Raw genomic sequence first — 16,074 nt, 5'->3', positions numbered from 1 at the left:
GCACAGCAAAGGCTATATGCCCTGGTGATATCGTGGCTGGAGCAATGTAAACCATTGCTCCAGGACTAGCTGCACCTTGAGACAAACTGCTCCTATACAGCTACAATGACATCTACTCAACATTTTGAACAATTGCCCAAGTATGTCCTGCAAATCAAAAGCAGGATGAATCCAATCTGGGCAATTGCTGCTTCATCAGGCTACTCCAAATCATCAGTAATATGATGGAAAGAGCAACTAACTTTTTTTTTATTATTCATTCATGGGATGTGGGCGTTCCTGGCTAGGCCAACATTTATTCCCCATCCCTAATTGCCCTTATTCAGAGGGTATTTAAGAGTCAACCACAGTGCTGTGGGTCTGGAGTCACATGTAGGCCAAAACAGGTAAGGACAGCAGATTTCCTTCCCTAAAGGACATTAGAGAACCAGAGGGGTTTTTAGAACAATCAGCAATGGCTTCATAGTCATCATTAGACTTTTAATTCCAGATTTTTATTGAATTCAAATTCCACTATCCACCGTGGCAGGATTCAAATCCGGGTCCTCAGAGCATTAAAAGCAAAATACTGCGGATGCTGGAAATCTAGAACAAAAACAAAAATACCTGGAAAAACTCAGTAGGTCTTACAGCATCTGCGGAGAGGGACACAGTTGGCGTTTCATGTCTGGATGACCCTTCATCAGAACTAAGACATATAGAAATGAGATGAAATATAAGTTGGAGGAAGGGGTGGGACAGGAGAGCTCGATAAGAGGGCCAGCGATAGGTGGAGGCCAAGTAGAGACTGCCAAAGATGTCATAGACAAAAGGACAAAGGAGTGTTGATGGTGGTATTATCTAAAAGATGTGCTAATGGGGACATTTGGGGTAGCAAACAGGACAAGCTAGTGACAGATGGCCCTAGTGCGAGTAGGGTGGGGGGAAGGGATCGAAATGGGCTAAAAGGTGGAGATGAAACACTAGATCGAAATAAATTTAAAAATAGGAGGGAAAAGAAAAAATTTAGTGTGTTAATAAAAATAATAAATTAATAATAAAAAAACCTATAAATTATTGGGAAAAGGGGGATCGGAAAGGGGGTGGGGATGGAGGAGAGAGTTCATGATCTGAAATTGTTGAACTCAGTATTAAGTCCAGAAGGCTGCAAAGTGCCTAGTCGGAAGATGAGGTGCTGTTCCTCCAGTTTGCGTTGAGCTTCACTGGAACATTGCAGCAGGCCAAGGTCGGACATGTGGGCATGAGAGCAGGGTGGTGTGTTGAAATGGAAAGCGGCAGGGAGGTCTGGGTCATGCTTGCGGACAGACCGAAGGTGTTCCGCAAAGCAGTCACCAAGTCTGCGTTTGGTCTCTCCAATGTAGAGGATACTGCATTGGGAGCAGCGAATGCAGTAGATTAAATTGAGGGAAGTGCAAGTGAAGTGCTGCTTCACTTGAAAGGAGTGGACGGTGAGGAAGGGGCAAGTAAAGGGGCAGGTGTTGCACCTTCTGCGGTTGCATGGGAAGGTGCCGTGGGAGGGGGTTGAGGTGTAGGGGATGATGGAGGAGTGGAACAGGGTGTCCCGGAGGGAATGATCCCTGCGGAAAGCCACCAGGAGGTTGAAGGGAAGATGTGTTTGGTAGTGGCATCATGCTAGAGTTGGCGGAAATGGCGGAGGATGATCCTTTGAACGCGGAGGCTGGTGGGGTGATAAGTGAGGACAAGGGGGACCCTATCATGGTTCTGGGAGGGAGAGGAAGGTGTGAGGGCAGATGCGCGGGAGATGGGCCGGACACGGTTGAGGGCCCTGTCAACCACGATGGGTGGAAAACCTCAGTTAAGGAAGAAGGAAGACATGTCAGAGGAACTGTTTTGGAAAGTGGCATCACCAGAACAGATACGACGGAGGCGAAGGAACTGAAAGAATGGGATCGAGTCCTTACAGGAAGTGGGGTGTGAGGAGCTGTAGTCAAGGTAGCTGTGGGAGTCGGTAGGCTTATAATGAATATTGGTGGACAGTCTATCACCAGAAATTGAGACTGAGAGGTCAAGGAAGGAAAGGGAAGTGTCAGTGATGGACCACGTGAAAATGATGGAGGGGTGGAAATTGGAAGCAAAGTTAATAAATTTTTGCAGATCCAGACAAGAGCATGAAGCGGCACCAAAGCAGTCATCGATGTACCGGAGAAAGAGTTGTGGGAGGGGGCCAGAGTAGGACTGGAACAAGGAATGTTCCACATACCCCATAAAGAGACAGTCATAACTGGGGCCCATGCGGGTACCCATAGCCACACCTTTTATTTGGAGGAAGTGAGAGGAGTTTAAGGAGAAATTGTTCAATGTGAGAACAAGTTCAGCCAGACGGAGGAGAGTAGTGGATGGGGGTTGTTCAGGCCTCTGTTCGAGGAAGAAGCGGAGAGCCTTCAGACCATCCCGGTGAGGGATGGAGGTGTAGAGGGATTGGACGTCCATGGTGAAGAGGAGGCAGCTGGGGCCAGGGAACTGGAAATTGTTGATATGATGTAGGGCGTGAGAGGAATCGTGGATGTAGGTAGGGAGAGACTGGACAAGGGGGGAGAGAATGGAGTCAAGATAACAAGAAATTAATTCCATGGGGCAGGAACAGGCTGACATGATCGGTCTGCCGGGACAGTTCTGTTTGTGGATTTTGGGTAGGAGGTAGAAGTGGGCCGTCCGAGGTTGGGAGACTATCAGGTTGGAAGCTGTGGAGGGAAGATCTCCAGAGGAGATGAGGTCAATGACAGTCCTGGAAACAATGGCTTGATGTTCAGTGGTGGGGTCATGGTCCAGGGGGAGGTAGGAGGAAGTGTCTGCAAGTTGACGCTCAGCCTCTGCGAGGTGGAGGTCAGTGCGCCAGACAACAACAGCACCACCCTTGTCAGCAGGTTTGATGACAAAGTCAGGGTTGGACCTGAGAGAAAGGAGTGCGGCAAGTTCAGAGAGAGACAGAATTACCTGGAAAAACTCAGCAGGTCTGGCAGCATCGGTGGAGAAGAAAAGAGTTGATGTTTCGAGTCCACATGACCCTTCAACAGAACTGAGTGTAGTTAGGAGAGGGGTGAAATATAAGCTGGTTTAAGGTGGGGGGGGGAGGGGGGAGAGAAGTTGAGGGTGGGGTGGTTGTAGGGACAAGCAAGCAGTGATAGGAGCAGATAATCAAAAGATGTCACAGACAAAGGAATCAAAGAGGTGTTGAAGGTGGTGATATTATCTAAGAAAAGTGCTAATTAAGAATGGATGGCAGGACACTCAAGGTACAGCTCTAGTGGGGGTGGGGTGGAAAGACTGACAAGGTATTAGTTGTAGATTTAAAAATAATGGAAATAGGTGGGAAAAGAAAAATCTATATAAATTATTGGAAAAAAACAAAAGGAAGGGGGAAGAAACGGGGTGGGGATGGTGGGGAGGGAGTTTAAGATCTAAAGTTGTTGAATTCAATATTCAGCCCGGAAGGCTGTAAAGTGCCTAGTTGGAAGATGAGGTGCTGTTCCTCCAGTTTGTGTTGGGCTTCACTGGAACAATGCAGCAAGCCAAGGACAGACATGTGGGCAAGAGAGCAGGGTGGAGTGTTAAAATGGCAAGCGACAGGGAGGTTTGGGTCTTTCTTGCGGACAGACCGCAGGTGTTCTGCAAAGCGGTCGCCCAGTTTGCGTTTGGTCTCTCAAATGTAGAGGAGACCTTTAGTCTTTCCACCCCACCCCCACTAGAGCTGTACTTTGAATATCCTGTCTTGCATTCTTAATTAGCACTTTTCTCAGACAAAGACCACCACCTTCAACACCTCTTTGACCCTTTTGTCTCTGACATCTTTTGATTATCTGCTCACACCACACCCTCAATGTGTCTCTTCCCCCCCACCCACCTTAAACCAATTTATATTTCTCCCTTGTTGAAACTATGCTTCAGTTCTGCTGAAGGGCCATGAGGGCTCGAAACGTTGACTGATTTCTTCTCCGCCGATGCTGCCAGACTTGCTGAGTTTTTCCAGGTAATTCTGTTTTTATTTTGTAGAGGAGACCGCATTGGGAGCAACGAATGCAGTAGACTAAGTTAGGGGAAATGCAAGTGAAATGCTGCTTCACTTGAAAGGAGTGTTTGGGCCCTTGGACGGTGAGGAGAGAGGAAGTGAAGGGGCAGGTGTTACATCTTCTACGTGGGCATGGGGAGGTGCCATAGGTGGGGGTTGAGGAGTAGGGGGTGATGAAGGAGTGGACCAGGGTGTCCCGGAGGGAACGATCCCTACGGAATGCCGCCGGGGGGGGTGAAGGGAAGATGTGTTTGGTGGTGGCATCATGCTGGAGTTGGCGGAAATGGCGGAGGATGATCCTTTGAATGCGGAGGCTGGTGGGGTGATAACTGAGGACAAGGGGGACTCTATCATGTTTCTGGGAGGGAGGAGAAGGGTGAGGGTGGATGCCTTTTGTCTGTGACATCTTTTGATTATCTGCTCCTATCACTGCTTGCTTGTCCCTACAACCACCCCACCCTCACTTCTCTCCCCCCGCCCCCCCCACCTTAAACCAGCTTATATTTCACCCCTCTCCTAACTACACTCAGTTCTGTTGAAGGGTCATGTGGACTCGAAATGTCAACTCTTTTCTTCTCCGCCGATGCTGCCAGACCTGCTGAGTTTTTCCAGGTAATTCTGTTTTTGTTTTGGATTTCCAGCATCCGCAATAGTTTTTTGTTTTTATCAGAGAGAGACAGGTTAGAGTGGGTGAGAGGAGCAGAGAAATTGAGACGACTGATGTCACGCCAACAGTTCTCAATGAAAAGATCAAGAGCAGGTAAAAATCCAGAGGAAGGGGTCCAGGTGGAGGGAGAATATTGGAGGCGGGTAAAAGGATCCGTTGAACGGGGAGAGGACTACTGCCCAAAGAAGTGAGCACGGAGAGGAAGGTGGCGGAAGAAGACTTCAGCATCACACCTTCCTCTCCCTCCCAGAACCATGATAGGGTACCCCTTTTCCTGACTTATCACCCCACCAGCCTCCGCGTTCAAAGGATCATCCTCCACCAACTCCAACATAATGCCACTACCAAACACATCTTCCCTTCACCGCCCCCTGGCGGCTTTCCGCAGGGATCGTTCCCTCCGGGACACCCTGGTCCACTCCTCCGTCACCCCCTACACCTCAACCCCCTCCCACGGCACCTTTCCATACAACTGCAGAAGGTGCAACACCTGCCCCTTTACTTCTCCCTCCTCACTGACCAAGGGCCCAAACACTCCTTTCAAGTGAAGCAGCACTTCACTTGCACTTCCCTCAATTTAGTCTACTGCATTCGTTGCTCCCAATGCGGTCTCTTCTACATTGGGGAGACCAAACGCAGACTGGGTGACCGCTTTGCGGAAAACCTTCGGTCTGTCCGCAAGCATGACCCAGACCTCCCTGTCGCTTTCCATTTCAACACACCGCCCTGCTCTCATGCCCACATGTCCATCCTTGGCCTGCTGCAATGTTCCAGTGAAGCTCAATGGAAACTGGAGGAACAGCACCTCATCTTCCAACTAAGCACTTTGAAGCCTTCCGGACTTAATATCGAGTTCAACAATTTCAGATCATGAACTCTCTCCTCCATCCCCACCCCCTTTCCGATCCCCCTTTTCCCAATAATTTATAGGTTTTTTTATTATTAATTTATTATTTTTATTAACACACTATATTCTTCTCCCTCCTATTTTTAAATTTATTTTGATCTAATGTTTCATCTCCACCTTTTAGCCCATTTCGATCCCTTCCCCCTACCCTAACTGCACTAGGGCCATCTGTCACTAGCTTGTCCTGTTTGCTACCCCAAATGTCCCCATTAGCACATCTTTTAGACAATACCACCACCATCAACACTCCTTTGTCCTTTTGTCTATGACATCTTTGGCAGTCTCTACTTGGCCTCCACTTATCACTGGCCCTCTATCGAGTTCTCCTGTCCCACCCCTTCCTCCAACTTATATTTCATCTCATTTCTATATGTCTTAGTTCTGATGAAGGGTCATCCAGACTTGAAACGTCAACTGTGTCCCTTTCCACAGATGCTGTCAGACCTGCTGAGTTTTTCCAGGTATTTTTGTTTTTGTCCTCAGAGCATTACCCTGGGTTGCTGAATTATTAGTCCAGCAACAATACCACTACACTATTACTTCCCCCTATCAAGCAACACTTATTTATCAACAGCCTGCTCAATAATGCTCAGTTGGACTTCTAGCAGTACCACTTAACATAGAAACTTAGAAAATAGGAGCAGGAGTAAGCTTTCAGCCCTTCGAGCCTGCTCTGCCATTCAACATGATCATGGCTGATCCTCTACCTCAACGCTGTACCCCTGCACTCTCCCCATACCACTTGGTGCCTTTAGAGTCCAGAAATCTATCTATTTCCTTCTTAAATACATACAGTGACTTGGCCTTCACAGCCTTCTGTGGTAGAAAATTCCATAGATTCACCACCCTCTGAGTGAAGAAGTTTCTCCTCATCTCAGTCCGAAATGGTTTACCCTCAGTCCAGACTCTTGTTCCAGACCCCCAGCCAGAGGAAATATCATCCCTGTATCCAGTCTGTCCATCCCTGTCAGAATTTTATATGTATCAATGAGATCTCCTCTCATTCCTCTAAACTTCAATGAACACAGGCTTAATCGACCCAATCTCTCCTCCTACGACAATCCTGCCATCCCAGGAATCAGTCTGGTGAACTTTTGCTGCACTTCCTCTATGGCAAGTATATCCTTTCTTAGGTAATGAAACCAAAACTGCACGCAATACTCCAGGTGTGGTCTCACCAAGGCCCTGTACAGCTGCAGTAACACATCCTTCGTCCCGTACTCAAATCCTCTCGCAATGAAGGCCAAAATACCATTTGCCTTCTTAACTGCTTGCTGCACCTGCATACTTACTTTCAGTGATTAGTATACAAGGGCACCTAGGTCCCTTTGTACATCAACATTTCCCAACCTATCATCATTTAAATAAAACTCTGCCATTCTGTTTTTCCTACTGAAGTGGATAACTTCACATTTACTCACATTATACTGCATCTGCCATGTATTTTTCCACTCACTCAACCTGTCTAAATCACCTTGAAGCCTCTTAACACCCTCCTCATTGCTCACATTCCCACCAATCCATCTTTGTCTAATCCCGTTGATAAGTGTCCTGTTATCGCATTCTTTATGATAAGCTCTAGCATTTTCCCTACTACTGATGTTAGGCTAACCAGTCTGTAATTCACTGCTTTCTCCCTCCCTCCTTTTTTAAATAGTGGGGTTACATTTGCCGTCCTCCAATCTGCCGGGACTGTTCCAGAATCTACAGTATTTTGGAAGATGACAATCAACTTCTTCTATTTCAATTGCCACCTCCTTTAGTACACTGGGATGTAGATTATCAGGCCCTGGGGATTTATTGGCTTTCAGTCCCATTAATTTCTCCAGCACTATTGTTTCCTTCAATTCCCCCCTTCTCACTTGACCCTTGGTTCCTTAGTATTTCTGGGAAGTTATTTGTGTCTTCCTCCATGAAGACTGAACTAAAGTAGCTGTTTAATAGCTCTGCCACTTTCTTGTTCCCTTATAAATTCTCCCATTTCAGACTGTAAGGGACCTACATTTGTCTTCACCAATCTTTTTCTTTTTACATACTTCTAGAAGCTTTTACAGTCCGCTTTTATGTTCCTTGCAAGATTACTCTCATACTCTATTTTCCCCTTCTTAATCAATCTCTAGGTCCTCCTTTGCTGAATTCTAAACTACTCCCAATCCTCAGGCTTGCTACTTTTTCTAGCAACTTTATATGACTCCTGTTTGGATCTAATACTATACTTAATTTCTTTTGTTAGCCATGTTGTGTTTTTGTGCCAGAAAGGAATGTATAACTGTTGCCACGCATACATTCATTCCTTAAATATTAGCCATTGTCTATCCACCATCATGCCTTTTAATGAAGCCCCCCAATCTATCTTGGCCAACTCACTTGGCTCTAGACTTCATTGCAGTCCTGGTCCAAACATGGACAAAAGAACTGAATTCATGAGATCAGGTACGACTGACTGCCCCTGACACCCAGACAGCACTCGAGTAAGTGCGGCACCAAGAAGCTCTAGTAAAACTGAAGTCAATGCTCTCCAGACATTGGCGTCATACCTGGCACAAAGAAGCAGTATTGTGATTGCTGGAGGCCAATCATCTTAGCCCCAGAACATCACTTCAGGAGTTCCTCAGGGCAATGTCCTAGGCCCAACTATCTTCAGCTAATTCACAAGGGATGTTGATTATCTGGGTGGATCACCAATGCTGGCCTTGCCAGTAATGTCCACATCCTTGGAAGAAATAAAATAAAATGCAACTCTTCTTAAATTTTTCTTTCTTAATTTTTTTGAGGCAGAAGGTATAGGAAGTTGCTGTATAGTGCAGCTTTAAGTGTTCTTAATGAGCAGTAAGAATGCAAAATCTTTTCTTTGCAAAAATATTTTTTGAAATATACGTTTTTAGTATCCACAAGTAATATGGCCATTCTCAATGAATGATCCTATAAAGTCAGTGATGGCCGGCTATTCCCCATGTAGAGCATCACAGCCAAGTCCCTTTCTCTCCTCACATGATCATGAGCAGAAACTGTGGCTCATATTGCACTTTCCTTGGCTGAGAGATGTTGAGACCAACTGTAGCATGTGCATTCTTACCTGGGCTGTGATTAGCTAACTAGAAACTGACCAAATAGTCTCTTAGGTAAGGTAAGAGTGGCCATGGAAATACATCCCTTTAGGAAAGGAGGGAAAATGGACTTAAAAAAGATTAAGGAAGATGTCAAAAACATAATGTAAAAAACAATGATAATGTACATATTACACTGAACTTTTAATAATATAATAAATTATGTTACTTTATATGGAGAAATATATCAGCCACAGTATAGTATACAAGTTTTAAAAAATTACATTCTATGGATACAGAAAAATCTGATATAAAGATGTACACATGTATGTAAAAATATTCCTATTGATTGAAGCAATCAATCCAATAAAATAATTTCTCTTTAACTTCACACACAAAAGAAAATGTACTAATATGTGTTTCTTACTGACATTCCACCTCAAAGATCTGGAAAAAATAACTAACAATTCTCCAAAGTAAGGTGAATGATTTCAGATGACAACCAGCTCTACAAGTGAATCTCATATCATTTAGGATGAAGCTGAGCCTTCAGCTGTCTCAACTGCTGGGCTGGATAAATCAGATGATCTTCACTTGTCTTCTGATCATCTAATATAGTTATGATGTTTGCTTCATATGAATATAACAGCCGTTCATGTCCCATTGACCTCAGAAACAAAACAAAACTGAAATCTACCAACTGACATTGGTAAATCTCATTCCTTTATCTTTTAATCTGGTCTTTTCTTTATGAAAATATGTGACAATGATGTAATTTCCCTTCTTTTCTTGCATTGGAAATCTGGTAATGAAAAATGGTATCTAAGCAGCTAAATGTACAGGCCATGCACACAATGATATGAGCTGGAGCATCAAGACTTCAGGCAGCCCTTTGTGAAGTTGTAGGTATTTGACTCAGTATGGTTTTCTTTGCTTTTTCTTGTGTATGAAAATGATTGCAGTGAGCAGTGCAGTGGTGAGCAGAAGACAGAATCCAAAGAATATAAATATTTTTTCCTCTTTTATAAGTACACACATGGGGCAGTGCCTTGGTTTGTCATCCATGGGACATCGTTTTCTTGACATTCCTAAAGGAAAACCATTGGCACTGATAAGTTTATTGTAAAACTCTACTGAAGTCTTTGGCTCAGAAACATTGAGCAATCTCAGTGACAGCTCATTTGTATTTGTATGCTTTAACTCCAAGGCATAGTATCCTCTGACGTTGACTTGGTCTAGTAGGTGTGCTGTGGACAGAAATGAATATTTATTTCTTAAAAAGTAAGTTATATTCTCACATTTCAAAATTATTTTTCTCTCCAACACATACATTATTCCCTGATAGCATGGGTAGCTCAGTGCTGCAGCTTTCTATTAACTCCAGTCTGTAACGGGCTCTACACAGTTTGCAAATGTAGTACTAGGTTGACTTGCCTTCCGCTTCTTCCTTTCTTTCCTTCATCTTCAGACAGAAGGGCTCCCATCCTCCCTACTCCCCACCAAAAGTTGGCCAAGAATTGGAAATCAATGTATGAGGAAGATATTAACAAAGTTTATTTAAAACTCCATTTCTGCTATCATTGAAGCTTGTTGGTAAATGCCCTGCTTTGTGTGATACTGAGCCATTGAGACCAGGAAAGCTCAGGTTTGACTCCTAGTCAGCATTGGGTTTGTTGATCCCAGCAAGACCAGTGGTGGAAACATTGGAATCAGCCTCAAAGTCCCTGAGTCAGGGTAAGAAAATCAAGCATGGCTTCAACTCCTGATTGTCGTCCAGTGACCGATTCTGGAAAGAAGTGTTAGTGTGGATTTCGGGTGAGGACAGGATTGGACTTGGTAGTGATGGTCTTTGCAGTGGACTAGCCTGCTGACAATCATTGTTCTGAAGACTAGAATAAAATTCTCTGCAGCGCAAGTCAACCCATCATTTTACCATGGAGGAAGGGGGAATTACTTCAGAGCCCATGCCTTCATTCACTCTCCAAACATGGTTGCTTCCTGTAGGAATTAATGGCTAATAATTAGGAAAGGGAATTCTGCCCTAGTTTTCCCTCCTCTGCTTACTGACTCAGCATAGATCAAGGATGGGCTGTAGGATCTACCTGCTCTGTGTGGTTCAATGCCACACCGTCAGTTTCTGTGATATATTCACTTTGCAATTATGGAACAAATTTTTTCTTTGACAATTAATTTGAGGAGAAAATCAAAATCTAAGTATTTTAAACTCAGATTGCACAAGCAATAGATGACTTATCGTTTGCACTGGCTCAGCTGCACTGAAACCAAACACGGAGCAGTACATTGAACCATTAACCCCAAATTTTCTACATCTACCTGAATGATTTCACTTTATGCAATTACTTTTCCCGCGTTTTTGCCTTTTTTTCACTCTCCCAGTTCTTGCTGTGTATAGTTCTGTATGTGACCACTGCCCTCTGTTCTGTAATGAGTTAACTCTAACTGTTTAATATGCTGATCAGATATTGTGTACATCACAGGAAGTGATGCAACATCACATGATTCTTTCTCTCATTTAGCCTCGTGTCAGATGTAGCCAACAGTAAGATATGTTCAAATTAAGTTCCTGTTTTATATACCTCTGCAGACTCAATATATGTTCTGTATTAATTTGACAATATCAAGAATATCATGTGGTGGCAGCGCATGAAAGAACAGCTATGAAAAATTCTCCACCATTACAAGAAAACTTCTAGAAAGTCACAGGCCCCAACCAAGCAGATGCATGGCTGAATTGGTATCAGAGGTTTGCTAGATATCAAACCTTATTCAGCCTCGCTGTGAAGGTAAGCCACTAGCAGGTCAGTATGCTATTATATGTGATGGGTGGTTGCACAGATGATATCCTCATCAGGCAGGGTATCAATGAGGAAAAAGGCACGTATAATGAAGTAATCAAAGCTCTTGATACATACTTCAATCTGAGAAAGAATACTATTGCTGAGCAGGCTAAATGTAACAAACATACTCAACAACAAGAGGAAAGTATTGATGCATTTATAAACAATCTGTATAGACTTGCAGAGAACTGTGGGTATGGCACCTTAAAAGATGAGCTGATCAGAGACAGAATTGTGGGAGTGTTGGATGATGCCTTGTCTGACCACTTGCAGTCAAAGATGATCTAACTTTAGCAAAGGCAATCCAATTGAGCAACAAGCTGAGGTAGGGAAGCAAAATCGAGCTGTGATTCGAGGTGGCGGGGGAGCCCTATCTCAAAAGCAGCTGACTCAGTAGAGTATGCCAAATTTAAAAACAGAGAAGCTGTTGTAAAAAATTAGGGGAGAGAGGAAGAGGGTCCATCAGCAGATTAACTAATTGGCAGGGAAAAACACAGGCATGAAAACTGCCCTGCTAAAGAGACTGAATGCCATTTATGCATAAAGATTGGTCACTTCCAGGCTCTGTGCTGTGGCAAGAAGCCTTCCTGTTACACACACAATACACACAAAGGCAAGTCTTCAAAAGGTAGCAAGATCCATAAAGTAGATGATATCCATTTTACTGAAGTGCCTTTCCTTGGAGACATCCAGGAATCAAGCGGAAGCTACTAGAGTGTGATATCCTATAGAGGGAAACAAGACGTGCTTTAAGTTAGATACAAATGTAGCAGATTTGGTTCTTACTGAAGCTGAACTATGGTTGTAGAGAAACTCTCTTCAGCCATCATGCAAAAACCTATATGGGCTGGGAGGGATAGATCTCAGGCTCACAGAAGAATTGAGCGCAACCGTCCATTCAAGGAAACGGTGTATGTGATTCAGAATCAGAGTTGCTCACTTTTGAGCAGGAAAGCCTGTACTGACTTGCATCTAATTTGCAGAGTAGGGAAGCTGAAAAACCAAGAAGATCAGTCCCAAAACTTCAGAGCTGAATTCCCACTGCTGTTCACAGGACTAGAAAAGCTGAAGACTGCATACCACATAACTCTACGTTCAGAAATAAAGCAAGTGCTCCTATTTTAACACCCACAAAGGTTCCTCATCCAGTCTTGCAAAACTAAAGAAGGAAATGACACTATTTTAAAGCAGGGGGTTATTTCACCTGTGACAGAACCAATAAGCTGGTGCTCAAGGATAGTCCTGGTGCAAAAATCCAATGGATCTATGAGAATTTATGTAGATCTTACACAGCTGAACAAAGCAGTTTAACATGAAGTTTATCTTCTGTTGTCCGTGGATGAGAGCTCAGCTAAATTGGGAAAGAGTTCAGTCTTCACAAAGCTAGATGCAAATAGTGGTTTTTGGCAACTACCCCTTGATGAAGAGTCTAAGTTGCTCACAACCTTCATTCCTCTGTTTGGGAGGTTTTGTTTCAACAAACTATCCTTTGGCATTACATCAGCATCAGAACTCTCCTGAGGACCATGTCAAGTATCCTCGAGGGCTGGTGGAGTCATATGTCACATGGATGATGTCCTGATCCATGGATCTACTCAGACAGAACATTACACTAGGGTGCAAGCTGTGCTGCAATGCCTAGAGAAAACAGGGCTTCCTTGGGCATATTGTGGATGCATCTGGTGTCAGAGTTGATCCACAGAAGACAAGAGCAATCAAAGAGTTTCAGCTCCTCAGAATGAGCTCCAGAGATTCATGGGTATGGTAAACCAAGTCAGAAAGCTACTGCCCAATCTAGCTGTTTTCAATGAGCCACCACACCAACAAGACAATACTTTATTTTTATTCATTCACAGGATGTGGGTGTCGCTGGCTGGGCCAGCATTTATTGCCCATCCCTAATTGCCCTTGAGAAGGTGGTGATGAACTGCCTTCTTGAACCGCTGCAGTCCATGTGGTGTAGGTACACCCACAGTGCTGTTAGGAATGGAACTCCAGGATTTTGACCCAGCGACAGTGAAGGAACAGCGATATATTTCCAAGTCAGGGCGGTGAGTGGCTTGGAGGGGAACTTCCAACATGGTGCTGGGAGGAAGCACAACAGAGCTATTATGAGAAGATCAAAGAGATGTTGGTATCGCCTGATATTTCAGCTCTCTATACCCCAGAGCTACCCACTGTCATTGCTGCAGGTACACCTTCTACCGGACTGGGAACTGTACTCATTCAGATACAGACAGATGGGAAGTGCAGACCAGTTTACTATGCATCCCATTCACTGACAGAGACTGAACAGAGATTTGCAGTGATAGAGAAATAAGTGCTAGCTGCTATGTAGGCTTGCGATAAGTTTGCAGGTTATGTTCTTAGTCTCCACTCCAAGAGAGAGACAGACCACAAACCCTTAGTGACACTCTTAAATTCTAAGGAGTTAGCAAAAATGCCTTCAAGAATACAATGGTTCAGAAAGAGGATGATGAGGTTTGATGCAAAGACAGAGTATGTTTCGGGAAAGCAGCAGAATACAGCAGATGCTTTGTCCCAAATCCCAGTGGCAAGGCACTAACAAAGTGATGTAGCCCTTGTTGAAGAGGTAGAATATTTGCATTGACAACAATCACAACTCTACCAGCAACAACTCAGCCACTGACTGAAATCAGAGATGCACAGAATTCTGATGAAGAGTGTGTTCAGGTTGGAGAGTACTGTGTCAAGGATGCCAGCATACATGCCACACAATCCCATTTTCAGAGTGTACCATGAACAGTGAGGACACCCCAGTATGGTTGATGATTTATTCATCCATGACAAGAGATTGGTCTGAGAGTTCTGAGACTTGACATACTACAACAATTGCACCTAGGACATTTGGGAATCACAAAATGTCGAGCCAGAGCAAGATTTCTATCTCAAAATCATTGGATGAGATGATATCAAACTGTATTACTTGTGCTATTCATCATTAGGAGACAAGAGAAGCATTGATGTCATCTTCTTTCCCATCAAGACCATGGGAACATCTTGGGATGGACTCTTCAAACACAAAGATAAGATGTTCATGATCACAGTAGACTACTGCTCCAGCTGGATAGAAGTCAAACAACTACAGAGTCATATTTCTGAAGCAGTAATTACATCGCTGAAGGAGATACTTGCAACACATGGAATCCCAGACATTGTAATCTCAGGCAATGGACCACAGATTGCCAATGAATACTTTAAAGAGTTCACAGCATTGTATGGATTTGTCCATACTACTAGATCACCAAGATACCTCAAGCCAATGGTGAAACTGAAAGATGAGTGCATACTGTGAACACATTGCTAAAGAAGAACAATGACATCCAACTTACATTTCTGAGCTATTGTTCAACCCCATTCCAAAATGGTTTAACACCGCATTAACTTCTGATAGGAAGAAGACTGAGAACTTAATTCCCTACTCTGCGACACACACTCATGCAGGGTGTACCAGCTGATGACTTGGACAATGTGAGAGAAAGAGGACAAATATCATTCCAGCCAGTGAAACAATGACAAACATCATAAGATACAAAACCTGCCAGACCTCCAACCAGGAGTGCCAGTTTGGACCTGAGGCCAAGCTCACTAGGAACAAGTGGTTAAATAAACGCCACATCCATGGTCCTACCTCATCCAAAACGCAGCACAGTACAGTGAGATGGAACAGACCTGCACTGGTTGCCATATAGAAGCTGCCTCCTACCCTGTGGAAGCATTAATCTACCCAATCTAACCAGCCAGAGATGCTGCATTCATCCACCAATCCAGGTGACAACCTGACTGGTGAACCTGAGTCATCTACCAAATCCTCTCCTGCCCAGCAGAGTCTGAAGGATGACCTGTAGGACTCAAAAATCCCCCAGCCCCTCCAGAGAAGAGAGCTATTCTGGTAGACTTGTGAAACCACAACAGCAGTTGTCTTTATAAGAAGAAGGGAGGAAATAAGCAGACATAAGAGAAGAAACACACGAGACTGCAACACACCAGAGTTCAACATTGTTGTTTGTTTGATCTTTGTGTCATGAAGGTATTAATGTGTATAACGTTATTGGAAATTATTTTAAATTGGACTTGTAGTAGGGTCTGTGTCTGTGGGTGTGTATGTATGTCTTAATTGGATTAAAGCCAGATAGCCTGGGTGCTTTGATGTATAGTAGTTTTGAGATGTTAAACAGTAAGGTAAAGGGGACATTTGCATTTTGTTGAATAAACCATTCAAAGACTGGGGGTGAAATCTTGCACCTAGCTAGGAAACACCAAGCAATATGTTTATATTACTAATAAAATTGGTGCTATGAAAGGGGTTTTATTGTTAGAAGAGGTGGAGTTCAAAGGGCCTGGTGATACAATGAGAATTTACATTCAAAGGGAAAGTTAGGTGTATACAGAAGAGTTTTGTGTGTGGAAGTTAGAGGCATATAAGATCTAAGCCTGTAAGCCTACCACTGTGTCTGCGAAGGAACAAATTGAAAGGGACCTCATTTTGAATTTGTAAGATAAAATGTGCTTTGCCTGGTGTCTGTTTAAGTCTATGGGTTATTGTT

General features: G+C 43.8%; 1 protein-coding gene across 1 annotated transcript in view; it reads right to left on the bottom strand.

Moving 5' to 3' along the window:
* Positions 1 to 8,378: 8,378 nt before the first annotated feature.
* Positions 8,379 to 16,074, bottom strand: part of LOC144683423 (beta-klotho-like) — a 30,518-nt gene continuing 22,822 nt past the window's right edge. The window contains exon 5 of the mRNA XM_078546420.1: positions 8,379 to 9,895. Within this exon, the coding sequence (XP_078402546.1) occupies positions 9,564 to 9,895 (332 nt within the window). The 3' untranslated portion in view covers positions 8,379 to 9,563. The remainder of the gene's footprint in view (positions 9,896 to 16,074) is intronic.

The sequence above is a fragment of the Cetorhinus maximus genome, chromosome 1, assembly GCF_964194155.1.
Source record: "Cetorhinus maximus chromosome 1, sCetMax3.hap1.1, whole genome shotgun sequence".
Taxonomy (NCBI): Eukaryota; Metazoa; Chordata; class Chondrichthyes; order Lamniformes; family Cetorhinidae; genus Cetorhinus; species Cetorhinus maximus.
Note: the sequence above shows the minus strand (reverse complement) of the source record. Positions and strands in the feature narration are given on the sequence as shown.